At 40.5% G+C, this 26225-nt stretch overlaps 1 protein-coding gene and 1 long non-coding RNA gene across 2 annotated transcripts in view; one reads left to right on the plus strand and one right to left on the minus strand.

The window, feature by feature from the left end:
• Window positions 1-43: 43 nt before the first annotated feature.
• LOC144501551 (myosin-4-like) lies at window positions 44-21563 on the plus strand. Its single transcript, XM_078225410.1, has 39 exons — window positions 44-262; window positions 370-513; window positions 596-752; window positions 886-913; window positions 1371-1488; window positions 1590-1682; window positions 1855-1918; window positions 2023-2121; window positions 2468-2571; window positions 3250-3388; window positions 5461-5579; window positions 5675-5824; window positions 5934-6104; window positions 6211-6511; window positions 6616-6686; window positions 6852-6939; window positions 7056-7173; window positions 7282-7405; window positions 7705-7841; window positions 7981-8236; window positions 8327-8569; window positions 8687-8863; window positions 8960-9105; window positions 9625-9715; window positions 9822-10211; window positions 10311-10437; window positions 10533-10651; window positions 11183-11379; window positions 11469-11652; window positions 13130-13295; window positions 13525-13649; window positions 14619-14927; window positions 15162-15365; window positions 16023-16148; window positions 16282-16452; window positions 17565-17669; window positions 17778-17873; window positions 21185-21319; window positions 21445-21563. Exons 1-39 carry the CDS (start codon window positions 59-61, stop codon window positions 21460-21462), a joined length of 5814 nt encoding a protein of 1937 aa, XP_078081536.1. The 5' UTR covers window positions 44-58; the 3' UTR covers window positions 21463-21563.
• The window catches only part of LOC144501556 (uncharacterized), a 117433-nt gene continuing 106412 nt past the window's right edge, over window positions 15205-26225 (minus strand). Inside the window, exon 3 of the long non-coding RNA XR_013499150.1 lies at window positions 15205-15308. This is a non-coding gene — a long non-coding RNA (uncharacterized LOC144501556). The remainder of the gene's footprint in view (window positions 15309-26225) is intronic.

The raw sequence follows: 26225 nt of genomic DNA on the forward strand, positions 1-26225 counted from the left end.
ATGCTGATTCTGTTATTTATATAAACACACCTGTCTATTTTAGCAATAAACCGAAGCCATGGGGGATGCGGAAATGGCAGTGTTTGGAAAGGCGGCGTCCTTTTTGCGTAAAAGCGATAAGGAGCGGTTGGAGGCTCAGAACAAACCATTCGATGCTAAAACAGCCTGCTATGTCCCCGAACCAAAAGAATTGTACGTGAAAGCTACAGTCAAGAGTAGAGAGGGTGGTAAAGCCACCGTCGAGACACTTGAGTCCAAGCAGGTCGGTTGAAATTTTAAAAATAAGTAAATCATCCTGAAACGCTTCAGTGTTTTCACAAAACACACATTACTTTAAATAACATGGTAGGTTTGTGGATCATTTTTCAGACACTAACTGTCAAAGACGAGGACGTCCTCCCAATGAACCCTCCGAAATTCGATAAAATCGAGGACATGGCCATGATGACCCACTTGAATGAAGCATCTGTGCTGTTTAACCTCAAAGAGCGTTATGCAGCCTGGATGATCTATGTAAGTACAGAAACTTCAGATTACTAAATGAAAACGATAATTGTAGACATTAAAGATCTTTAATTGCTTCCTCTGACTTTAGACCTACTCCGGGTTGTTCTGTGTCACTGTGAATCCCTACAAGTGGTTGCCAGTGTACGATCCGCAGGTGGTGACCGGTTACAGAGGCAAGAAGCGACAAGAGGCACCTCCACACATCTTCTCCATCTCTGACAATGCCTATCAGTTCATGCAAACTGGTGAGTCTGTGGGTTTTAATTCGTTGTGTCGGATGTTCAGCGAGGAATGCTTATCATTCTCGTCGAAAATCGGAATAAATTTTGGCGAAACTCAGTTATCTAAACTTTGATCTCACGTTCTTTTGATTTGCAGATCGTGAAAACCAGTCCATTTTGATCACGTAAGTGTTGCTGCTTTAACATATTCAGCAGAGTTACATAGAAACATAGAAACCCTACAGTGCAGAAGGAGGCCATTCGGCCCATCGAGTCTGCACCAACCACAATCCCACCCAGGCCCTACCCCCACATATTTACCCGCTAATCCCTCTAACTACACATCTCAGGGACAATTTTTAACCTGGCCAATCAACCTAACCCGCACATCTTTGAACTGTGGGAGGAAACCGGAGCACCCGGAGGAAACCCACGCAGACACGAGGAGAATGTGCAAACTCCACACAGACAGTGACCCGAGCCGGGAATCGAACCCATGACCCTGGAGCTGTGAAGCAGCAGTGCTAACCACTGTGCTACCATGCCCCCTACCGTTGTTAATGAAATTGGAATTCACTCCGGCATTTTTAATCGCCTCTGGTAATTCACGAGTTCGTCATTTTCTACTCTTGCCCCGTCCAGGGGAGAATCTGGTGCCGGAAAGACTGTGAACACGAAACGTGTCATCCAGTACTTTGCATCAGTTGGTGCTGCCGGGGACGCCAAGAAGAAAGAGGCTCAACAATCCGGAAAGATGCAGGTAAAAGAAAATCGATACAGTAAAATTAACCAATTTCTTGCTGTTTGGTTGTAAGTCATTTCTTGACTCGGTAAATGCTCCAATTCCTGATATTTTTACAGGGCTCCCTGGAGGATCAAATCATCCAGGCCAACCCACTGCTGGAAGCCTTTGGTAATGCCAAGACCGTGAGGAATGACAACTCGTCTCGCTTCGTAAGTTTCCTGCACATTTCCTGCAGTTGCATAAATCGGAGCCCCGAGTGTGCGCGACACTTATTGGCAACCAAGTGTAACACAATGGATGATTGAATAACACAAACTCAATTGTGCACCTGTGGTGAAATTATGCTTGAAATCTCTGATTTAAATTATCTTTACTTTCCAGGGTAAATTCATCAGAATTCACTTTGGCACCACTGGGAAACTGTCTTCTGCTGATATTGAAACCTGTAAGTTCTGCTGAATTTTATTTGGAAATATCAGCCAATCAAATTTTCAACATACACACGGGTTCTTCAGTGGATCTATATTTGTGTGTGTACATTCTCTCTAGATCTACTGGAAAAATCCAGAGTAACATTCCAGCTAAAAGCGGAAAGGAGTTACCACATTTTCTATCAGATGATGACCAATCACAAACCAGAAATTGTTGGTAAGAGTGGAAGTTTTGGCAAGTTGCTCCCTTTATTTCTGTTCTTTGCCAGGTTGAAATGATTAGTTCTAACATGGTAAATATACCTTAATCTCATTTGAAGTAAAATCTGGTGTATTCTTCTAATTTATTCATGTTATTTGTCAACTTTATCTGATATTCATCTTCCAAATCCAACCATTAGTTTGTCAGTATAATGAATACCAGTCAAATGGCGAATTGAAACTGAAGTTAACAGGTTGTCTGAATGGAAGAGGGAAAGCCTGACTATAAAATTGGGTGAAACACAACTTTCATTCCCTTCAGCACAATTCCTCCGACAAAACATTTGTTTTGCTTTCTGCAGAGAGTTGTCTCATTACCACCAACCCCTATGATTATCAGTTCATCAGCCAGGGTGAGATTTCTGTTAAGAGTATCGACGATACGGAAGAATTGGTGGCGACTGATGTGAGTATCAGCCATGCATCTTCAGTTGTATTTTCTTATCCTGACTCGTGCCTTCTAAAGTATTTAAAAATTCAGGCAGTCAGCGCCAATCCCTCTTTTACTAGCACAAAACATGTCTAGAATGGGCGGCACGGTCGCACAATGGTTAGCACTGCTGCCTCACAGCGCCAGGGACCCGGGTTCGATTCCCGGTTTGGGTGACTGTCTATGTGGAGTTTGCACATTCTCTCCATGACTGTGAGTTTCCTCCAGGTACTCCGGTTTTCTCCAACAGTCCAAAGATGTGCGGGTTAGGTGCGTTGGCCATACTAACTTTCCCCTCAGTGGGGGTACGAGCTGGGTTAAATGCATGGGGTTCTGGGGATAGGACCTGGATGGGACTGTGGTCAGTGCAGACTCGATGGGCCAAATGGCCTCCTTCTGCACTGTAGGATTCTATGATTCGAATGAGGATGATATGGAATATAAGTCGACTGGACAAAATCAAGCAATGTTTATCAGAATTGAAATGAAAATGTGGAATGTTTTGAGTATAATATGGCAGAATGATATTTTAAAGTAAATTTCTTTTTATCCTTAACTAAGTAGATGAAAGATTTCAAACTGTTTGAAACTGTTTCCAGTTATAACAAGTAATTTATTTTTGTTGGATTTTGAATCTATTGTTTGGGTTTAAAGACTGCCATCGACATCCTGGGCTTCACCGGTGATGAGAAATGGGGCATCTACAAATTCACTGGTGCAGTAATGCACTTTGGGAACATGAAATTCAAGCAAAAACAACGTGAGGAGCAGGCCGAGCCAGAAGGCACAGAAGGTAACAGTTTCATACATCTCACATCACTACAGTATTTACTAAAGTCTGGACATTCAGAAGAATATTCTGTGACATAGTGTATTTCAATTTATAATCTCATACAATACAGGCGTTATTTTAACATTCTGGAACAATACTGGGGCAATTCTGCGCTGTTGACCTCAAAGAAAGCTCTTGTGATGTCTGTGGCAATAACCTCCCCTTCCTGACAATCTGCTGCCAAATTCAGGCGTTTACAAGGTGTGCAGCAGCAGTGAGTTCACCAAGGAGGAAAATCAACCAATTACACTGAAGTGTTCTTCCAGACCATAACCAGGAAGTTAGAAAAACTTCATCTGATTTTTAATTTAAATCTCCAAATAGTGAAATTAATGATTAGGATTGCATCAAGACAGAAGCTAAAATATCATGTAATCGTGCTTTAAAAAAAGCCTATTTGTATTTGTAAAAAGTGGAAGTATTTATCCTCTTATATATTGTTATATATGAAATCTGACATTGAACAAGTATGAAATTAATCTTCCAGGACCAGTGAGGCTGTTCAACAGTAATTATGAATTTAACACACAATTAAAAGCCCAGTTACATGTCATCCAACAAGCTATACTTTTTTCAGGGATTTTGAGAGAAACTATCAGTATAAGAGAGGAAGTGCTCATTCGTTGAATTCCCTTGGTGGCAGATTGGGGAACTCAATGTCACAGACTCTGGGGAAATCTTGAATAATCTTGAATAATGGTGAACACTGACAGCTTTGCTGCCATTATCACTGTAAAGTGTGGGCCATTCTTAAATGTGGAAGGAATTATCTGCATCTCCTTTATTAGTCCAGTGCCTGTATGTCTATGGTTAGTATCATGCTCCCTTCAGTCAGTTAGATTGCAGAGATAGAGAACACTATCCTGTAATCAGTTATTTCCTTCAGATATGCTAAACATTACCGACTGGCAAATCTGTTGTTTCTGCAAACTGAAGGCTTTGAGATTTCACTAGGGTATTTCTACACAGTAATTTCAAATGTGTCCTTTACTTGTGCATGTGTGTCTGAAATATAGCAGAGGAATTCTTTTCAGGATACACCTTAAACCAAATGTTCAATTATTACTCTGTATAACAAGAAACATAATCGGCTGCAATTAAAAAGTAACCCTTTAGTGTAAAGTGTGACATCCTGTGATATAAACATGTGCAAGTACTGTCCTTATTTTACATTATCCATTGAAGCAATTTAGCCTTAGTCCAAAAAGGACCATAGGTATATCCCTCTCCATTAGTGAGAAAGAGACAAAAACAGAAAATGCTGCAAAAACTCAGCAGGTCTGACAGCATCTATGGAGAGAGAATAGAGCTAACATTTTGAGTCCGGATGACCTTTTAAAAGAGACCATTGGTTATACATAGCTTGGAGTACTTCTCCGTAAGTGTTGGCAAGATAAGAAAGCAGACCGGAATGAACTATCACAGCCGGTATGGGAATTGAACCCATGCAGTAGATGTCATTCTGCATCACAATCTGGCCACCAAGCCAACTGAGCTAAAGTCTCATAAAAGAAAGACATAATGTAACATTCCCTACTTTATACAGGAACAAACTTTGCATTTCCCAATCTGATATCTTGATAGCATTCTTGCCTTGAACACTTGTGCATGTTGATCTCAAGGTCCCCAGTGGTGTATTATATGACTCAGGGAGTCTGGGTTTCTACAGCCACATACACTTTTACCTGATGTAGTCTGGAGTTACAGATAGTACAGGCTCCAACATTCCTTCCTGGCTGACCAGGAATCTCTCCCATGGTTACTGCCTACCATTGGCGCGTGTTGAAAGAATTTGCAATGTGTTTGACAAAATCATGAATGCACTTTCCATGGCCATCAAATCCTGCAGTGGGGTATGAACCTTAAGGCAGGGATGCTAGTCATTGTGACACAAGACCTCCCAGCAGTGATGTAAGACATCTTAACCAAGCAAATTGAATTTTATTTCTCAATGTTCATTTCAGAGCAGCATTCCATATTTAAAATTAGATGTTATACACAAATATACTGGATTGTCATTTCTATTTTATTAGATGCCGACAAGGTTGCTTACCTGACTGGACTCAACTCTGCAGATTTGCTGAAGGCTTTATGTTATCCAAGAGTGAAGGTTGGCAATGAATTTGTGACCAAAGGTCAAACTGTTCGTCAGGTAAACTTTGAAGAATTTTGTAAAGTGACATCTATGTAAACCCTGAATATATTTACTTTAGGTTTTTGACTATGATGATTATTGTATTCTTTCAGGTCTACAACTCAGTTGGTGCCCTTGCCAAATCCATTTTTGAGAAAATGTTCTTGTGGATGGTTATCCGTATCAATCAGCAATTGGACACCAAACAGGCCAGACAGTTCTTCATTGGTGTGCTGGATATTGCTGGGTTCGAAATTTTTGATGTAAGAATCAGAAACATAAATATCAACAAAATAAATTACTGAAACTTTACTGCACTAAAAAGCACAATCCAACACTTAAATGAGACATTAATTTGCTCTGTATATTTAGTACAACAGCTTGGAACAGTTATGTATCAACTTCACCAATGAGAAACTGCAGCAGTTCTTCAACCACCACATGTTTGTTCTGGAACAAGAAGAGTACAAGAAGGAAGGAATTGAATGGGAATTCATTGACTTTGGAATGGATCTGGCTGCTTGCATTGAACTCATTGAAAAGGTCAGTAATATCATGCAAGACATTAATTAGAACTGAAATACATTTATGTGGACCCGACTTTATTAATCAAGTGTCTCAATGTTAAATATCTTTCTCATTGCTCCAGCCCATGGGTATCTTCTCAATCCTGGAAGAGGAGTGCATGTTCCCCAAGGCCTCAGACACTTCTTTCAAGAATAAGCTGTATGATCAGCATCTTGGTAAGTCAAACAACTTCCAGAAACCCAAGCCTGCCAAAGGAAAGGCTGAAGCTCACTTCTCACTGGTCCATTATGCTGGCACTGTGGACTACAACATTACTGGCTGGCTGGACAAGAACAAGGACCCCCTGAATGAAACTGTAATTGGCCTATTCCAGAAATCATCAGTGAAACTATTGGCTCAACTCTATGCTGCATCCGCTGAAGGTAAATTTCTAAGACACTCAAATATTGATATTGCTTTTTGTTAACATTGTATTCTCCCATTTCCCAATCAGTTTAGAACAAACTAATTCATTGCTTTGTTGTAGCTGAAGCCGCGGGAAAGAAAGGTGGCAAAAAGAAGGGTTCTTCCTTCCAGACAGTATCTGCTCTGTTTAGGGTGAGTTGCTCTGACATATATATTTACAACATGTAGCAAACGAAATTTTAGTAAATTTGAGTCAGCTAGCATAATATTGATTAATAAATTGTTTGTCTTGTATTATTGTTACAAATATATTGGGACAAAACTGGAGATCAAATTACTTTCTTGTTCAACTCACAGGAAAACTTAGGCAAGCTGATGGCTAACTTGAGAACCACACACCCACACTTTGTGCGTTGTCTAATCCCCAATGAGACAAAGACACCAGGCAAGTGTGATTCCCTTGCTATATACTGATGGATGCAGTCAATTGTTGTCAACCTTTCAGGTCTTGGGATAATTGGTTGAGGTGCTGCATTTTAAACATTCTGTTGCATTCATCAGGTGCCATGGAAAACTTCCTTGTCATTCACCAGCTGAGGTGCAATGGTGTGCTTGAAGGCATCAGAATCTGCAGAAAGGGATTCCCAAGCAGAATCATCTACGGTGACTTCAAGCAAAGGTAATGGAACTTAAAAACTGCACCTAAATTTTCTATTCTATGGAATTGTAAGTATGTGCAATTTTAAAGAGAAAAATCAATAATGTGCTTAAAACTCTGATGCAACAGATACAGGATTCTTAATGCAAGTGCTATTCCTGAAGGCCAGTTCATTGATAGCAAGAAGGCTTCTGAGAAGCTACTGGGATCCATTGACGTAGATCATACACAGTACAGATTTGGACACACAAAGGTAATTAGATTTAAAATTGACGTTTCTCACTGTGAAATAACATGTTAATTAACCTATAAATACAGCTTTGCTTTTATATTAGGAAGCATAAAAATTCCCTTATAGTTATTGCGCTATTATGGGATTAGATATATGGAGCTAATCCAGACCCACTACAGACCACTCTATTTGGAGAGAATGAACCATTTGCACACACAAACATTCTAGTATCAATTCAACAATGTAAAACCAAATTGATTTTAAAATTTTATTTGGTGCGTTGATCATGAAATGTGAACACTTACTTTAATTTTTTTAAGGTGTTCTTTAAGGCTGGTCTCTTGGGTACACTTGAAGAGATGAGAGACGATAAGTTGGCGCAACTCGTGACCCGTACCCAGGCTATGTGTCGTGGATTCCTAATGAGAGTTGAATTTAAGAGAATGATGGAAAGGAGGTAAACATCTTCATATATGAACATCAAAGAAGTATATTTGTCAGTAAAAATGTTTGTACATTTCATGAGTTTCTTCTGATACAAAATCTATTGAAGGATGATTATGAACTGTGTTCCTCTGTCTAACTGTATTCTTCAGGGAAGCACTGTATACTCTACAGTACAACATCCGTTCATTCACAAATGTCAAACACTGGCCATGGATGCAATTGTATTTCAAGATCAAACCTCTTCTGAAGAGTGCAGAAACTGAGAAGGAAATGGCAAATATGAAAGATGAGTTTGAGAAAACTAAGGAGGCACTTACCAAATCTGAAGCACGAAGGAAGGAATTGGAAGAAAAAATGGTGGCTATTGTACAGGAAAAGAATGATCTTGAACTCCAAGTCCAAGCGGTATCAATGTTTACAATTTTATTATGGAAAGTTTCTATACAACATATTAAACCATAGCCTGATATAACTAACTGTATCAATTTTCTGCAGGAAAGTGAAACTCTGACAGATGCTGAAGAAAGATGCGAGGGATTGATTAAGAATAAAATTCAACTGGAAGCGAAAGTGAAAGAAGCTAATGAAAGATTGGAAGATGAAGAAGAGATAAATGCTGAACTTACAGCTAAGAAGAGGAAATTGGAGGATGAGTGTTCAGAATTGAAGAAAGATATTGATGATTTGGAGCTCACTTTAGCCAAAGTTGAAAAAGAAAAACATGCAACAGAGAACAAGGTATGAAGAGGCGGTCTTTAAAATGTATAGTAGATCTGTAACTCACTACAGGATGCTCATATCTGTTGATTACACTTTATAAAATTATTTTGTGCACTTGACTTTTGATGAACACAGGTAAAAAACCTCACTGAAGAGATGGCTACTCTTGATGAAAGCATTGCGAAAGTAACTAAGGAAAAGAAAGCCCTCCAAGAGGCCCATCAGCAGACCTTAGATGATCTTCAGGCAGAGGAAGACAAAGTCAACACTCTGACCAAAACAAAGACTAAGCTGGAGCAACAAGTCGATGATGTAAGTCTTCTTAAACAGAACGAGAGCAAATGGATTTGAGGGTACAATCACTGTTTGTGCCAAATTTTGATCAAATATTTTTCTTTTCCTTTAAAGCTTGAAGGTTCTCTGGAGCAGGAGAAGAAACTTCGCATGGATCTTGAACGTGCTAAGAGAAAGTTTGAAGGTGACTTGAAGCTGGCACAGGAAACCATGATGGATTTGGAAAATGATAAGCAGCAACTGGATGAGAAGCTAAAAAAGTCAGTATTGATCTTAGTTTGTGCTCACCTTCCATTGAATATTTTTATTATTTGCCCTGTTGATAAGAAAATAGAACTCAGTATTGGTGACATTGTATCTTCAATCAGAAGATATTAACTCAACCATTTGATCTTGTGATTCTTTTCTGATTTTGTGTTTTCTAACATAATTATTCTAACCAGAGTACTGTTCATAGAAAATAATTTGATGATTATTAATGATGCATTATATGTATTCCCTAGTTTCAGCATGTCAATGAAAACAGATTTCAGACGTTATGAAACATTAGTCATTGAAACATTAGTTACCCATCTAGTGTATATATTCTCGTGTCACTGTTCAAACAAATGTTCTCTTCATTGTGAGTAATATGAAGTTAACTCAAGAATTAAAATTGCATTTTAAATAGCGCCACGTCTCAGCCTGTCAGTGAAATAGTTTTCTGCAGTGATTTCATTAGTAATACAGAAATTTCCTTACTCAGTCATTTGTTGAATTGTTCACTCTTACTAATAAAGGAAGGAATTTGAGATCAGCCAACTTCAAAGCAAAGTTGAAGATGAGCAGGCTTTGGCTTCACAACTGCAGAAAAAGATTAAAGAATTACAGGTGATTCATATGTTCATAACATAAGCGATCCATCCTTTGTAAAGGTTATGTGCATGAACTGATGTTACTTGTTCTAAAATTACAATCAATACATATTCATCTTAAGGCTCGTATTGAAGAGCTTGAAGAAGAAATTGAAGCTGAACGTGCCGCTCGTGCCAAGACTGAGAAACAGAGAGCTGATCTTTCCCGGGAACTTGAAGAGATCAGTGAACGTCTTGAAGAAGCTGGCGGTGCCACTGCAGCACAGATTGAAATGAACAAGAAACGAGAAGCAGAATTTCAGAAGATGCGCCGCGATCTGGAAGAGTCCACCCTACAGCATGAAGCCACGGCTGCTGCTCTTCGCAAGAAGCAGGCTGATAGTGTTGCAGAACTTGGGGAACAAATCGACAACCTGCAACGTGTCAAACAGAAACTAGAGAAAGAAAAGAGTGAGTTGAAGATGGAAATTGATGACCTTGCTAGCAACATGGAATCTGTGTCTAAAAACAAGGTATGGTTCCAAATGTTACTAAACCTCCTTCCTATAAATATGCCAAATAATTGTCTGTTTATTTTCACACCGTTTGACAATTCTGCATATTGGCTTCAGGCAAATCTTGAGAAAGTGGCCCGGACTCTTGAGGACCAGGTCAGTGAACTGAAGACCAAACATGATGAGCATCAGCGTTTGATCAACGATTTATCAACTCACAAAGCACGCCTTGGAACAGAAAATGGTATTTATTAGTTGCATAACCATTTATTCTTTGGTGTCTAGAAAATATAAAGTTAATTTATAATTTTGTTGCTTGGAATCACTTCTGATTTGCAGGTGAACTGAATCGCCAGTTGGAGGAGAAAGAAGCCTTGGTATCTCAACTAACAAGAGGCAAACAAGCATATACTCAGCAGACTGAGGAGCTCAAGAGACAGCTGGAGGAGGAAATAAAGGTACCAGAATAATTTAAGTAACGAATTCATACAAGCTTTATAACAAAATATTATATATTCAATTTAAATTGTCCAATTTGCAACGGAAAAGTTATTTCATTTTGTGGTTTGATTGTCCAGTAATTGACCTCAGATTCTACCATTATAAGAGTGAATACTCCTCGTCATTGTGTTCCTAGGCAAAGATATGTAGGTTAGATGGATTAGCCATGGTGAGTGTGTGGGGTTACGGGGATAGGGCGGGGAAGAGGGCCTGTGTAAGACACTCTGGGCAGGATTTTACGGCCTCGCTGGTCCAGAAACTGGAAGATCCCACCTGAGCTCAATGGACCTTCCCACGCTCTGCCGCTCCGATTCCCATGGCAGGTGGGCCGATAAAATTCTGGCCTCTGTCAGAGAATTAGTGCAGACTCATGGGCCGTATGGCCTCCTTCTGCAACATAGGGATTCAATGTATCAAGATTTATTAAAGCAGTAATAATCACAAGTGTACTAACTATCATGTCATCACAAACTTATTACTTATTTCAGGCTAAGGGTGCCTTGGCACATGCCCTGCAATCAGCCCGCCATGACTGTGATTTGCTCCGTGAGCAATATGAAGAGGAACAGGAGGCAAAGGCCGAGCTCCAACGTGGCATGTCCAAGGCCAACAGTGAAGTTGCTCAATGGAGAACAAAATACGAAACTGACGCAATTCAGCGCACAGAGGAACTGGAGGAGGCCAAGTACGTTATAATGAAATGAGAGTTTGGTTTCCTACAAAATGCTGTTTAAGATGATGTTATTAGAACATCTTTGCTTTTGCACATTTTAGGAAAAAGCTTGCTCAGCGTTTGCAGGATGCAGAAGAGCACATTGAGGCTGTGAACTCCAAATGTGCTTCACTGGAAAAGACAAAGCAGAGATTGCAAAATGAAGTGGAGGATCTAATGATAGATGTGGAGAGGGCAAACTCAGCAGCAGCAGCTCTTGACAAGAAACAGAAGAACTTTGACAAGGTAAGAATATGTTGTGGCCTTGTTACTCCTGCTGAGATTTTAACGACTTGTAATACTAATTTTAATATTAAGTAATTTCAGTTGTGGATCGTCATGAAATGAATTAGCTGTGGATAGCACAAGTGGCAGTATTACTGTTTTAGAATTAGAATAATTCTTTCATGGACAAAAGTCCTCCAAGAACCCAACTAACAATATTTTCGTTTCATAATTTTCTCTCCTTGAAGACTCATGGTCAACTTATTTTCAAGTCCATGATGGATGAACTTTTGTTGGGTAAATTTATCTAAGGATATGGATACAAGTGTGGGGGTGGGGTAAATTAAGCGGAGGTACTGATCAGCCACGATCTAATAAAATGACAGAAATAACTCAAGAGGCTGAAAAGCCCATTCCTCTTCCAATGTTTGAAAACACATTTAAAATGTATTCCGACAATAAATTCCTTCTTCTCGGCATTTTAAAAGTTATTACTCAACATTTCTAATATTATAAGATGACAAATGCTGTCCCCTGCACTGTTGTCGCAAAATACAGCTGTTTGGAAGCAGACGTTTGTGCTTCTATTTAAACATGCATGCATCAAGTCTCTTGTGACAGGCAGAATAGAGTCAGAGGCCTGGATTATGGTGTGCAGGATAGATAATTTGGAGAGGCAGCCAAAAGGCCACTTTGGGTGGTGTGATTGAGTTATGGGACAGAATTTAACATCCCCCCCGCCAGCAGGTGTTTAGGCAGGACTAGCTGTAAAACATCTTAGATGGCCTCTCCACTGAGTTGCCTTCCTTTCCGATCTCTCTGCAATTCTGCGCTGAGATGGGTGGCCTCGCCTGGCCTGCCTGCCCTTTCTCAAACTAAGGCCTGTAAGTGGCCAATTATTGACCACTTTAGAGCCATTTCCCTACCAGTATAAATTTTCAGGCTCATGGGAAGAGTTCAGAGGAAATGGGGAATTCTGAAAAGTAATGCCGTTAATGGCTCTGGTTGGGGAAAACTGGCCTCTGCACCTCCTCCTTCCCCCCAACTCCTGGCTGGGCCTCACCTCCCCACCACACCCTGAGACCCACAAATCGTACCTCTGGAGTCACTGCAGCTTCTGGTCCCGCAGAGACTAGAGAGCTGTCGGCCATTCAGATTGACCAGCAGCTTTCTGAGGCAGGACTTCTTCCTGACTGAGGGGCAGAGGCCGCACCACCAGCCAATTAACACTTGTTGGAATGTGAATTGGTTACAGGGCAGGCAGTATCAGCAGGGATCTTTTCTTCGCTGACTCACTGGATGGCTGGAAGGCAAACCCCACCATCCTAAAATTCATGACCACAGAGTTATTTACAACACAGAAGGAGGCCATTAATATGATTTGCAGCCCAATTTTAGTTTCAATCTTGCATACTTCCCAGCTATCATCTCCACTCAGTATTGATACACAAGTGCAGCCTTATATTTAAGTTATAACTTTTTCAATTGTCCACTACAGGTCCTGGCAGACTGGAAACAGAAATTTGAGGAAAGCCAGGCTGAACTGGAAGCAGCTCAGAAGGAGTCTCGCAGTGTGAGCACTGAGCTCTTCAAGATGAAGAATGCATACGAGGAGTCTCTGGATCAACTTGAAACTCTTAAAAGAGAGAATAAGAATCTTCAGCGTAATTGTTAAACCTTTCTTATCATTTACACATTTAAAAATGTTATTATTAAATTATGTGTTTTCCTTGGTTTTAACACCTACAGTAAGATTTTATCTTGCCAATTGCACTTTGAAGCCTCCAGAAATCAGCCTCACATCCTTAGCATCAATCCAGCCCCATATCTCTTATGTAATATTAATTTCATCTTCATAAAATATGCATAATCTTTATATTTTTCATAAACCAGAGGAGATCTCTGATCTGACTGAGCATCTGGCTGAAAGCAGTAAGGCCCTCCATGAGCTAGAAAAGGCAAAGAAGGCAGCTGAGCAGGAGAAGAGTGAAATTCAAGCAGCTCTGGAAGAAGCAGAGGTAAAACGAATGATTATTTTAGCAGGACACATTAAAAGTTGAAAATTAGAATAATAGTATTTTCCACATAAACATCATCAGTTCAAAAGGAATACACTAAATGGTCTAAATTGCAAGTATTGAGAGTAATTATTGAAAGATCTTTCCAGAGCATGGTTTTCTTTATATTTGGAATAACAGAAAAACTGGATATCTATATTGTTTATAACTGGTTGGTATAGCTTTGAATCACGTCAGTGGATTAATATTTTTGTATGACAGAATGATAAGCTTTTAAAACTCAAAAGTTACAATTCTTCTTTTTGCTTAATGCAATTTGATTTGTAACCCTGAAGTGGATGAAGTAGATGGTTATGAAGCTTCAAATGTTTTCTGGCTACTTAATCTAAATAAATGTCCATATACCCAACTGAAAATATCTCAGTGATTAAAACAATGAATTACATTTTGGAGAGCAGCAACTTACTTTGTAAGTAAAAGTAGCAGTCACTCTAAATCAATAACATTGTGAAAACCATAACGGGACAAATAACTGGGTATCAATTAAATGCTGGAATTTACACAAATACTGACCCGATAAGAGGACCTTGAAAGAAAATTAACTGTCTGACCTCATCACTAACATATTTTGTATGAAAGCTTAGAATTTCCTTTTATCTGAATTCCCACTGGAATTTGTGGATGTGAAATTTTGGTCCCAAAGCCTAAGACTACCATGAATCTGTTCCATCTTCCTATGATTAATTCAATATTCTGGGAGACCTCCCAACGGTAAAAGGGAAATCAACTGCTGCAGCACTGTATTCACCACAGTTGTTCAAAGATGTTGGTCAATAAATGGGGAAAATCAGGAAACTTCCAGAAGTATGAAGCTGGAATTGTTTCAAAAACTGTAAAGATCAAAGGTTGGAAGTAAAAGAAGAGCACAATAAACAAAATTTTTAACTTTTCATTTTATTCCTTACGTAGGCTTCTCTGGAACATGAAGAGAGCAAGATCCTCCGTATTCAGCTAGAAATGAACCAAATCAAATCTGAAGTTGACAGGAAAATTGCAGAGAAAGATGAGGAGATTGATCAGCTGAAGAGGAACCACCAGAGGGTTGTAGAGACAATGCAAAGTGCCTTGGAGGCTGAAATCAGGAGCAGAAATGATGCTTTAAGAATCAAAAAGAAAATGGAGAGTGATCTGAATGAAATGGAGATTCAGTTGGGACATGCGAACCGTCAAGCTTCCGAAGCTCAGAAACATCTCAGAAACCTGCAGGGTCAACTAAAGGTCTATTTAATAGAGCATTTCTCTTTGATTTATAGTTATTTAAAAAATGTCTTTAAAAATTGTGTCACCAGTCAATTGTGGAAACATAATGGCATTTTCTCTTAATCTAACTTGTTGGTAAATTTGGTACTAGTTTCAAACTATTAAAATTTTATTCAAAAAGCTAATTCCACTTTATTGTGTCATATGAATATTATGACATCTCCTGACAAAATATTTCTGCCATCTAAATAGGATACCCAGTTACATCTGGATGATGCTGTCAGAAGCCAGGAAGACTTGAAGGAGCAATTGGCTATGGTTGAGCGCAGAAGTGGTTTGCAGCAGGCTGAGATTGAAGAAATGAGAGCAGCACTGGAACAGACAGATAGATCTCGCAAACTTGCTGAACAAGAGCTTGTTGATGTCACTGAGAGAGTACAGCTGCTGCACTCACAGGTTTGTCCACCTACTAGTGTCACCTTGGATGAAACAGATATGCAGGCTATACCTCCAAAGAAGCCATGAGAGGATGTGGGTGAGGACAAAAATAGCCAAAGAACTCTTGGTAGATAGAAAACCGAATGGCAGAACCTCTTTTACACTCTGTTTCATGGTTAGCAGCCAGCCAAATGGACAGTCTCGGCTGCTGGCAGGAGCAAGGACCAGAGCAGGACCCTTGGAGGAAGCTCCAACAATGATGGGGAGAGGCTTGTGTCTGGGAAGTTGCAGAGACCTGTAATCCGGGAGGAAAAGTCTGCAGTCAGGAAGATGCACTGACTAGTAACTAGGGCCAGCAATATGTTGGCAATCAAGTCAATGAGCATGAGAGCTTGGGAGTGGCTTGTAAACGGGCCTGGGGAGGCTGATGGCTTCTTTGAAAGCACTTCTGCTCCTTCTTGCCTCTGAAGGAATGCCAAAGTCAACGCTTATGAACACTTACTACCTTCTCACTGCTGAGGTTCTGACTTCTGAGAACTAAGCAGCAACAATAAATAATTTTAAATCAGGCTCCAATTTGCCCAGCATGAGATTAATATCGAGGCAGCAGCCTTTTTGTTTTTGCAGTCTACAAACCCTACAAAACATGTTCTTACAAATTGATGTCTCCTGCAGAACACAAGTCTCATCAACACCAAGAAGAAGCTGGATGCTGATCTGAATCATCTCCAAACTGAAATGGAGGAAACAATTCAGGAATCGAGGAATGCTGAAGATAAAGCAAAGAAGGCTATCACAGATGTAAGCCACAAGTTAACTTAATTATATACTCATATTTTCACAAATGGTGATTTGTCACACTCAATTACTTTGTTCATACTATTTCAAGTTTGAGCTTGAATAATGATTTGCTCCATTACCTCACGGTTATAAGGCTGCCATGATGGCTGAAGAGCTGAAGAAGGAACAGGATACCAGTGCTCACCTTGAACGAATGAAGAAGAACCTTGAGCAGACAGTGAAGGATCTGCAGCATCGCCTGGAAGAGGCTGAGCAGCTGGCAATGAAAGGAGGAAAGAAACAGCTCCAGAAACTGGAGGCTAGGGTAAGTGGCATAACTGTGTTATCATGTGCTGCTTGCTAAGGTTTATGAACACGTTGAAGCCTCAGCAAAAATAAGAGAGGGTTATTTTAGTGAAAGGTGGAAGTTAGGCACTAAGTGGGTGCTGTGTTAAACAGGCATGCCTTTTTGATTACCATAATTTGACCTTGCCTGCAGATAGTAAAATAGGTTTAGCACTTGGATCATGTTTAGAGCAATTCTTTGTGGAGCAATATTGGTCAGCACTACATTCACTTCCACCAAAGGTGTGGAGTAGGCTATCTGACACACACTGGCAGGTTTCAGGCTGGCTCATGTCCTAAGCAAGAGGGATCAAAAGTTCTGATGCGAGGCACTGGAGTTCCTGGTGGAGGAGGTCTAGAGGAACTAATGATGTACTGTACCTATACGGTGTGAAGAAGTCCATCTCACTCTGCTGTCCTTTTCTCTCTTGTAGCAGCTGCTGCTGCTCTGCCTGTCACATCTCCTTCCTCCATTCCACCTAAAAACTGCAAAGGGACCTCCGGGAAGTTCCCCATGATCAAGCATTCCCTTCCTTCTGGTGATTCTCATATGAGATGTTCAATTAAGTGAAGCATTAAATCTTTCTAGGTGAAATCCTCATAAATTTCCAGAATAACTGTAGAACTGTCCAAGACAATCTCTCAATGTATATAATAAATCAAACCTCCAGTGAACAGTGAAAACTGAACATGTGTACTAAATAACACTCGAAATCCTCACCACAGCTTGTTCAATTCTGTTTAGTTGAATGCTTTTAGAAGACATTGCTAATTTATGTGCTAGTCATCAAAATGCAGTGTCGGCCTTCTAATGAATGCTAACAGACAAGCTGATTGGCAATCAGCTGATAAACAATTCTATGGCGGACACTCTTGTCACGTGGCATAATTCAACTTTTTTTAAAAACCAGTACTGCGTCTTGCGCTAAACACAGGCTAAACAGGTGTTACAACTTCTGAACCCTCTGGGCTACTTCAGAGACTCCTAACATAATCTCAAAAAATCATCCCCTTTGAGCTATGATAATTTAAAAGTCAATATGAAATTTGCACAAATGTAAAATAATTAATACCATTTGGTGACTGGTTTAGGTGCGTGAGCTGGAAAATGAACTGGAAGCTGAGCAGAAACGAGGTGTTGATGCCGTCAAAGGTGTTCGCAAATATGAAAGAAGAGTCAAGGAACTGACTTATCAGGTATTTTTAAGCTGATTATTTGGAATGAGAAACCATTTGCTAACTAGTAGTAATTATTGTTTTCTTAAAATATCATCATGAATGTTTCCTCCTTTGCATTATTTATAGTCTGAGGAAGACAGGAAAAATGTTCTGAGACTGCAGGACTTAGTTGACAAGCTACAGATGAAAGTTAAGGCTTACAAGAGGCAATGCGAGGAGACTGTAAGTAACTGAGGACTGTGGTTGCATTTATTCTACAAAGCTTTTTATGAAAATTATTTCGTAAAACTAGTATTTCAATTTACATATTTGAGATATTTTTCTACATCAAACATTCATGAAACCTACATTAAAGGACATTCAGGATAATCAACAACTTAGAGTCATACAGGTTTACAACATGGAAACAGGTCCTTCGGCCCAATTTGTCCATACTGCCCTTTTTTTTAAACCACTAAGCTAGTCCCAATTGCCTGCATTTGGCCCATATCCCTCTATACCCATCTTACCCATGTAACTGTCTAAACGCTTTTTTAAAAGACAAAATTGTATCCGCCTCGACTACTACCTCTGGCAACTTGCTCCAGACACTCATCACTCTCTGTTTGAAAACATTGTCCCTCTGGACCCTTGTGTATCTCTCCCCTCTCACCTTAAACCTATGCCCTCTAGTTATAAACTCCCCTACCTTTGGGAAAAGCTGTTGACTACCTGATCCACGCCCCTTATTATTTTATAGAATTCTATAAGATCACCCCTAAGCCTCCTATGGTCCAGGGATATAAGTCCCAGTCTATCAAGCCTCTCCTTATAACTCAAACCATCAAGTCCCGGTAGCATCCGAGTAAATCTTTTCTGCACTCTTTATAGTTTAATAATATTCTTTCTATAATAGGGTGACCAGAACTGTACACAGTATTCCAAGTGTGGCCTTACCAATGTCTTGTACAACTTCAACAAGACGTCCCAACTCCTGTATCCAATGTTCTGACCAATGCAACCAAACATGTCGAATGCCTTCTTCACCACTCTGTCCACCTGTGACTCCACTTTCAAGGAGCTATGAACCTGTATTCCTAGATCTCTTTGTTCTATAACTATCCCCAAAGCCCTACCGTTAACTGAGTAAGTCCTGCCCTGGTTCAATCTACCAAAATGCATCACCTCGCATTTATCTAAATTAAACTCCAGCTGCCACTCATCAGTCTACTGGCCCAATTGATCAAGATCCCGTTGCAATCCGAAATAACCTTCTTCACTGTCCATTATGCCATCAATCTTGGTGTCATCTGCAAACTTACTAACCATGCCTCCTAAATTCTCATCCAAATCATTAATATAAATGACAAATAACAGTGGACCCAGCACCGATCCCTGAGGCACACCGCTGGTCACGAGCCTCCAGTTTGAAAACAATCCTCTACAACCACCCTCTGGCTTCTGTCATCAAGCCAATTTTGTCTCCAATTGGCTACCTCACCTTGGATCCAGTGAGATTTAATTTTATGATGAGATCGCAGAGTACTTGGAAGTGCATGATAAAGTAGGACTGAGTCAGCATGGCTTCGTCAAGGGGAGGTCATGTCTGACAAATCTGTTAGAGTTCTTTGAGGAGGTAACAAGGAAGTTAGATAAAGGAGAGCCAGTGGACGTGATTTATTTAGATTTCCAGAAGGCCTTTCATAAGGCCGCATAGGAGACTGTTAAATAAATTAAGTGCCCATGGTGTTAAGGGTAAGATTCTGGCATAGATAGATGATTGGTTGACTGGCAGAAGGCAGAGTGTGGGGATAAAGGGGTCTTTCTCAGGATGGCAGCCAGTGACTTGTGGTGTGCCTCAGGGGTCAGTGCTGGGACCACAACTTTTCACAATATACATTAACGATTTGGAGGAAGGAACTGAAGGCACTGTTGCTAAGTTTGCAGATGATACAAAGATATGTAGAGGGACAGGTAGTATTGAGGAAGCAGGGGGGCTGCAGAAGGACTTGGACAGGTTAGGAGAGTGGGCAAAGAAGTGGCAGATGGAATACAATGTGGAAAAGTGTGAGGTGATACATTTTGGAAGAAGAAATGGAGGCATAGACTATTTTCTAAATGGGAAAATGCTTAGGAAATCAGAAACACAAAGGGACTTGGGAGTTCTTGTTCAAGATTCTCTTAAGGTTAACATGCAGGTTCAATTGGCAGTTAGGAAGGCAAATGCAATGTTAGCATTCATGTTGAAAGGGCTAGAATACAAGAGCAGGGATGTACTTCTGAGGCTGTATAAGGCTCTAGTCAGACCCCATTTGGAGTATTGTGAGCAGTTTTGGACCCCATATCTAAGGAAGGATGTGCTGACCTTGGAAAGGGTCCAGAGGAGGTTCACAAGAATGATCCTTGGAATGAAGAGCTTGTTGTATGAGGAACTGTTGAGGACTCTGGGTCTGTACTTGTTGGAGTTTAGCAGGATGAGGGGGGATCTTATTGAAACTTACAGGATACTGCGAGGCCTGGATAGAATGGACGTGGAGAGAATGTTTCCACTAGTAGGAAAAACTAGAACCTGAGTGCACAACTCAGTCTGAAGGGACGATCCTTTAAAACAGAGATGAGGAGGAATTTCTTCAGCCAGAGAGTGGTGAATCTGTGGAACTCTGCCGCACAAGGCTGTGGAGGCCAGGTCATTGAGTGTCTTTAAGACAGAGATAGATAGGTTCTTGATTGATAAGGGGATCAGGGGTTATGGGGAAAAGGCAGGAGAATGGGGATGAGAAAAAAAATCAGCCATGATTGAATGGCGGAGCAGACTCGATGGGCCGAACGGCCTAATTCTGCTCCTATATCTTATGGTCTTATGCAACAACTTACCATGCGGTACCTTGTCAAAGGCCTTGCTAAAGTCCATGTAGACAATGTCGACTGCATTGCCCTCATCTACCTTCTTGGTTACGCCTTCAAAAAACTCAAATAAATTTGTGAGACATGATTTTCCACTCACAAGTCATGCTGACTGTCTCTAATCAGTCCTCATCTCTTTAAATGCCTGTAGATCCTGTCTCTCAGGATACCTTCTAACAACTTACCCACTGCAGTTGTGATCACCGGCCTGTAGTTCCCAGGCTTTTCCCTACAGCCCTTCTTAAACAAAGGCACAACATTTGCCACCCTCCAGTCTTCAGGCATCTCATCTGTGGCTGTTGATGATTCAAATATCTCTGCGAGGGGACCTGCAATTTCCTCCCTCGGCTCCGACAATGTCCTGATGAGGATACACCTCATCAGGTCCCAGGGATTTATCTACCTTGATCCACTATAAGGCCATCCATAAGCTACAGGACAGAGGTGGGTTCTCACCCACATTAAATGCCCTCTCACCACCAAACCTGTCACAGGGGATGGTATTAAATTCCACCCATAATGACTTTTGGCTATAGTCAAAAAGCATCTGAACAATTTGCGCTTGTACTATTCTAGTGGCAGTTCACATTCTCCCACAGTCAACATTCTAGTCTGAAACCTGATCATTTCTTCTATTATATCCCCTTTAGGAGGAACAGGCCAACATTCACCTGTCCAAGTTCAGGAAAGTGCAGCATGAACTGGAGGAAGCCGAAGAACGTGCTGACATTGCAGAGTCTCAAGTCAACAAACTTAGAAGTAAAAGCCGTGACATAAGTGCGAAGGTATATAAGATATAACTGATTTTTGAAACTGAATAACTAATGGAGCTCAAGAAATAAATAATAATTTAAGAGCAGTCTCTGAATTGTATTGATTTAACTATTTGCATTTGCTTTTCTCTGATTAGGCCTCCGCTGAAGAGTAGATGACGATTTGAAATGGTCCAAAGAAGAAATCCACAAAATGTGTGTTTCTTTGTAACATAGTTTTATAAAGATAGCTCTGTCAGTAGAAATAAAAGTGCAACTCTGAAAAATCTTTTTGTGTCATCTTAAATTTGTTAGCTTACTTAATGAACATGCTAGGAACAAAAGTGCTGCAAAGAAAGACTCCAATTAAATTACATCATCAACAAAAGTTTGACGCGACTATAAAAAGGAGAAGCCATTAGAATGGTGCACATTTAATCAGGAATTTGTCATACCTTTAGGATCATATTGAAAATATTAGGTTTTAATTTTATTAAAAGGGATTGTAGAAGATATAGAACATAGAAAGAGGTCATTTGGCCCAACCAGTCCATGTCCATGTCGTGCTCCATTCAAGTCTCCTCCCATCTTTCCTCACCTCAATCTATCTATTCCCTAGCCTCTTAAAAGCATGTCTAGCCTCCTCATAAATGTATCTATGCTATTCATATCAATCTCTCTAAGTGGTTGTAAGTTTCGTGTCATTATATGGCTAAAGAAGATTCTTCTGTAGCCAATTTCCAGTTGGTTTTCTTGCAGTTTTAATGTAAGCCTCACTTGTGACTAATAAATAAACTTGAAAAACTTTACAATAATCCATAGGTTTAGATCCTACCCCAAGTCCATTTTTAAGTGCAATCTCCATCCTGTTCTATCTATTTTGTTTCAACAAGGATCACACCAACTAGATTCACTCCCTTTCTCTCCAACCAACATGAGATACCCCTCACCCTGGCACTGAGTAAGCAACACATCTTTCAGGATTCTCATTCTTAGCTGCAAAGGAAACTATCCCCCAATTATAGGCTACCTCGTTACCACCACATTTCTATTCTACTCTTCCCCACCATGAGCAGCCTTCTGAATTGTGGTACCTTAGATTGCAGAGAGGACAGTCACAATGCAGACTATCTTCTGGTACTCACAGGTAGCAAGTACCTTTGGACAGAATGACTGTCTACAGGACCTGTTTCTCAACTTCTGCTAATTCCTGGCTACCCAGCTTGCTAACAGTTACACCCTCCCCTTTCTTAACCTATGTTTTCCTTTGGGGGTGAGACTGTTTTCTTGATAAAACTGTCCAGAAATTCTTACCCCTCTCATATGTGTGGGAGTCTCTCCAATTTACATCCAGCTCAACGATTCTGAACTGCAGAGATGGAGACATCTCCTGATTTAACATTGACTTAGAGCAGAGAGGATGGAGACGCAGAACAGGATTTCACCTTGTTCTCCAAGTCCTAATCCATGTTAGGCCACCAAACATACAACCTTTTCATTCGGGAGGCACCTGGGTGAGCCTCATGAACTTCATCCAAGACTTGGGAACAACTAGGGGGTGGGATGGCCACCCTGGACCCCCAAGGGATGCAACCATCCTGCACACTCAGTTCATCTTTCCACTTTGTATATGGCCTCAATTCATCATCCCCTATAACTGTAGGCCATCCCTGCATAAGGAACCTCTTTACCTGAGATAGAGTGGGGTCCTGGTACATCCACTGCTTAATGGAAAATGTGAACATCTCTCAAGCAAGAAAATTATCTCTGGAGGAAATAATATCTTGGTGGGCATGTCTGATAAAGGAAGTCAACTCGATGCATCTGCATTTGCTTTGTCCTTCCCTGCTCTATACTCAATGTTATACCAGTAGGTTGACAATGTGAGAGCCTAGTGCTGAATTCTTGCTGCGACCATGGGAGGAATGTACTTGGATTCACTGAAAAGATTCATCAATGGCTCATGGTTGATATATATCGTCAATGAACAACCATGAAGGTACTGAGTTAAACCATTTCACAGCAAAGACAATGACTCGACCTTCCTTGTCTAACTGTATGATTATCCCGTCTCAGGCAGCTGTGAAATGGCAGTTATCTGTCAATCACCTGAAAGCTCTTACCTGAATAGGTGTTAATTACTGTAACAGGAAGCTAGAAAGTGACTCATCACAACTCTGTATAAGAAAGGGACTTTTTGAAGTGCATGATCAGTGAGGGAGATTCACTAGCTATTGATACTTGTCAGTATTCATCCAGTGACCAAATGAATTTGTGGCTCTCATTTGTGGTCAGTAGAATTTTGCTGACTTGAATGTTTCCGTGAAAGCACATCTGATTGGCAATGAGCCAGCTGGGGTGGTTGAGTTCAGATTACAGGGCTGTGTATTTTATGATGTGAGTACAAGTTGATTGGCTTGGCTGAGGCCAAGAGTGAAAGTTATGATTTATGCTCGAGGAAGTCAGATACTAAATAAACAGCTTTCATCTACTGACACAACAACCTCATAAAGTCCTCAGTTTTTAAAGGGATGTTCAACACAGTGCTACAACTAACAACATCATCAACAACTTTATTGTGTTACTGTTATTTCCATGACTCTTAAATCTCATTATGTTACTTTTATTCCCATTTCTCGTTTTAATTTTTGTAACTCAGCTTCATCTTGGACTGAAACTCACTGTAATTATTTATTTAATGTTCCTGATTGTGCAGGTGGATTGAAAAGCAAGAATGTTAGTTTTTTACATGTGAAAGGCTTGTCACATATGAGTACATCATTGGAAAAATAAATCAGTTTCTGGTTGTGCACTTCACGTGGTAGAAACATTACTGCATGCCTATGAACTATACTGGAAGTCACCAACAACATAGCACCAGTTTTAACATCTGGCATTTGTGTAGCTGCACAAAATCCACAGTGTCTCCAAACTTTCTCCTGATAACTGACTCAATCAGCCAAACAGAGTGCCAGCTGCCAGGTCCCATCGAGTCCAACCAGACACTTTGCAAAACAATCTCGGACGTACCAGATAATCTCACTCGGATTTTAAAATGTTTTCTACTTCTATAAATGAGAAATAACCGTGCTAGTGATTCCCAAATGCATGTTGTAAATTTAATGCTGCAAATATAGCTGTTTTAAGCAAACCTCAATAATGCTGAAAGTTAAAGGTTAACCAGTCAATGTTTCATCAGATTGGGTTGCAGTTCATCATCCAGAAAAGTGTTAATCTCTGAAACTGTAAAGATGCCATCTTGTTTCTGGCTAACTTTAATACTGTTAATATTGTTTTAATTTGATTTCTCATAACATTATAGGGGCATTATTGTACGTGAGACATCAGAAAAGACATTTGTTTTTTGCAATGAACAATCATTATTTTTCAGGGGAAATGTATCCCTGTTGTACCAAACTGAATTGCTGATGTTACGTTGACTGAAATTGGTTCAAAATTGCCACAACATAGTGGCACAATGGTTAGCACTGCTGCCTCACAGCACCAGGGATCTGGGTTCAATTCCCAGCTTGGGTCATTGGCTGTGCAAAGTCTGCACGTTCTCCCTGTGTATACTTGGGTTTCCTCCGGATGCTCCGGTTTCCTTCCACAGTCTGAAAGATGTGCTTGTTAGGTGCATTGGTGATGCTAAATTCTCCCTCAGTGTACCCGGACAGGCGCTGGAGTGTGGTGACTAGGGGATTTTCACAGTAACTTCATTGCAGCGTTAATGTAAGCCTACTTGTGACACTAATAAACTTATAAACTGTGCTGTTGTTTGTGCCATGCAATGAGAACCAAGGAGAAGGTTACTGTATCAATGGTAGGCTGTAATCACTGCAGTCTCTCGTTATGCTCTCGTGTGAATGAGACATTTGAAGAAATAGAGAGAACACAGAAAGGAAGCTAGAGACAAAGTGAGAGCCACACAAAGGGAGAAACAAAGATAGAGAGAGAGACAGACTGAGAGAGAGAGACAAGAGGGAAGGAAAGGCATATCGCAACTCTACAAGGGCAGGACAAAAAACCTCCATGTAAAATAAGGAATTCTGTCAAGGCAGCTGGATTCATTCATTAATGATTGAAAGAAGAATATTAGAATTGCACTTCAAAATATACTGAAGCTGGGAAACAATACAGAAGAAGGCTATTTGGCTGGCTCTTCAATCTGAAAATTCAATATCCATCACCAAGAGTGGCTCCATAGCATCACCCCTGACCGAGTTGGCCAAATCTGAAAGGACATAGCTGCTGAGACTAGGTCTGTGGCAGGTGGTGTGGGAACCAAGAAGAGGGAAAACCTACATGACCTCATCCTCACTATGATAACCCCCATTAGGCCCATGGGGAATCACTGATTGATGTTCCTGTGGGACTCGTTGAGTATGAGTTCCCCTGGGCCTGCTGCACTATAGTCTGAGGCAGGGACGTGTGTGTGTGAACACTATGTAGTGGTTTTATTTGCATTCTGTAATAAACCGTGTTCCTTTCCAGTAGGGCTTCCTGAGTCATTACACTCACTATTCAGGCTGTAACGTATGTATCTGTCCATGACAGCACTGGTAGGAGTGACCACCACACAGTCCTTGTGGAGACAAAGTTCCATCTTCACATTGAGAATACCCTCCAATGTATTTTGATGCACTATCACTGTGCTAAATGGGGTAGATTTAGAACAGATCTAGCAACTCAAAACTGGGCAGCCATGAAGTTCTGTAGGCCATCAGCAGCAGCACACTTGCAAAAAACCGCAATCTGTAACTTCATGGCCTGGCATATCCCCGATCAACCCTGGTTCAATGAAGAATGCAGGAGGGTATGCCAGGAGCAGCATCAGGTGTACCTGAAATTGAGGTGTCAATCTAGTGAAACTACGACACAGAACTACTTGCACGCCAAATAGCAAAAGCAGCGATAGACAGAGCTAAGTGATCCCACA

The sequence above is a fragment of the Mustelus asterias genome, chromosome 12 (genome assembly GCF_964213995.1).
Source record: "Mustelus asterias chromosome 12, sMusAst1.hap1.1, whole genome shotgun sequence".
Classification (NCBI taxonomy): Eukaryota; Metazoa; Chordata; class Chondrichthyes; order Carcharhiniformes; family Triakidae; genus Mustelus; species Mustelus asterias.

Coding starts and splice junctions, on each gene's coding strand:
- LOC144501551 (XM_078225410.1), top strand. CDS start 59: ATGGGGGATGCGGAAATGGCAGTGTTTGGAAAGGCGGCGTCCTTTTTG. Junction 8,237..8,326: donor TTGAACTCCAAGTCCAAGCG/GTATCAATGTTT, acceptor AATTTTCTGCAG/GAAAGTGAAACTCTGACAGA. Junction 8,570..8,686: donor AACATGCAACAGAGAACAAG/GTATGAAGAGGC, acceptor TGATGAACACAG/GTAAAAAACCTCACTGAAGA.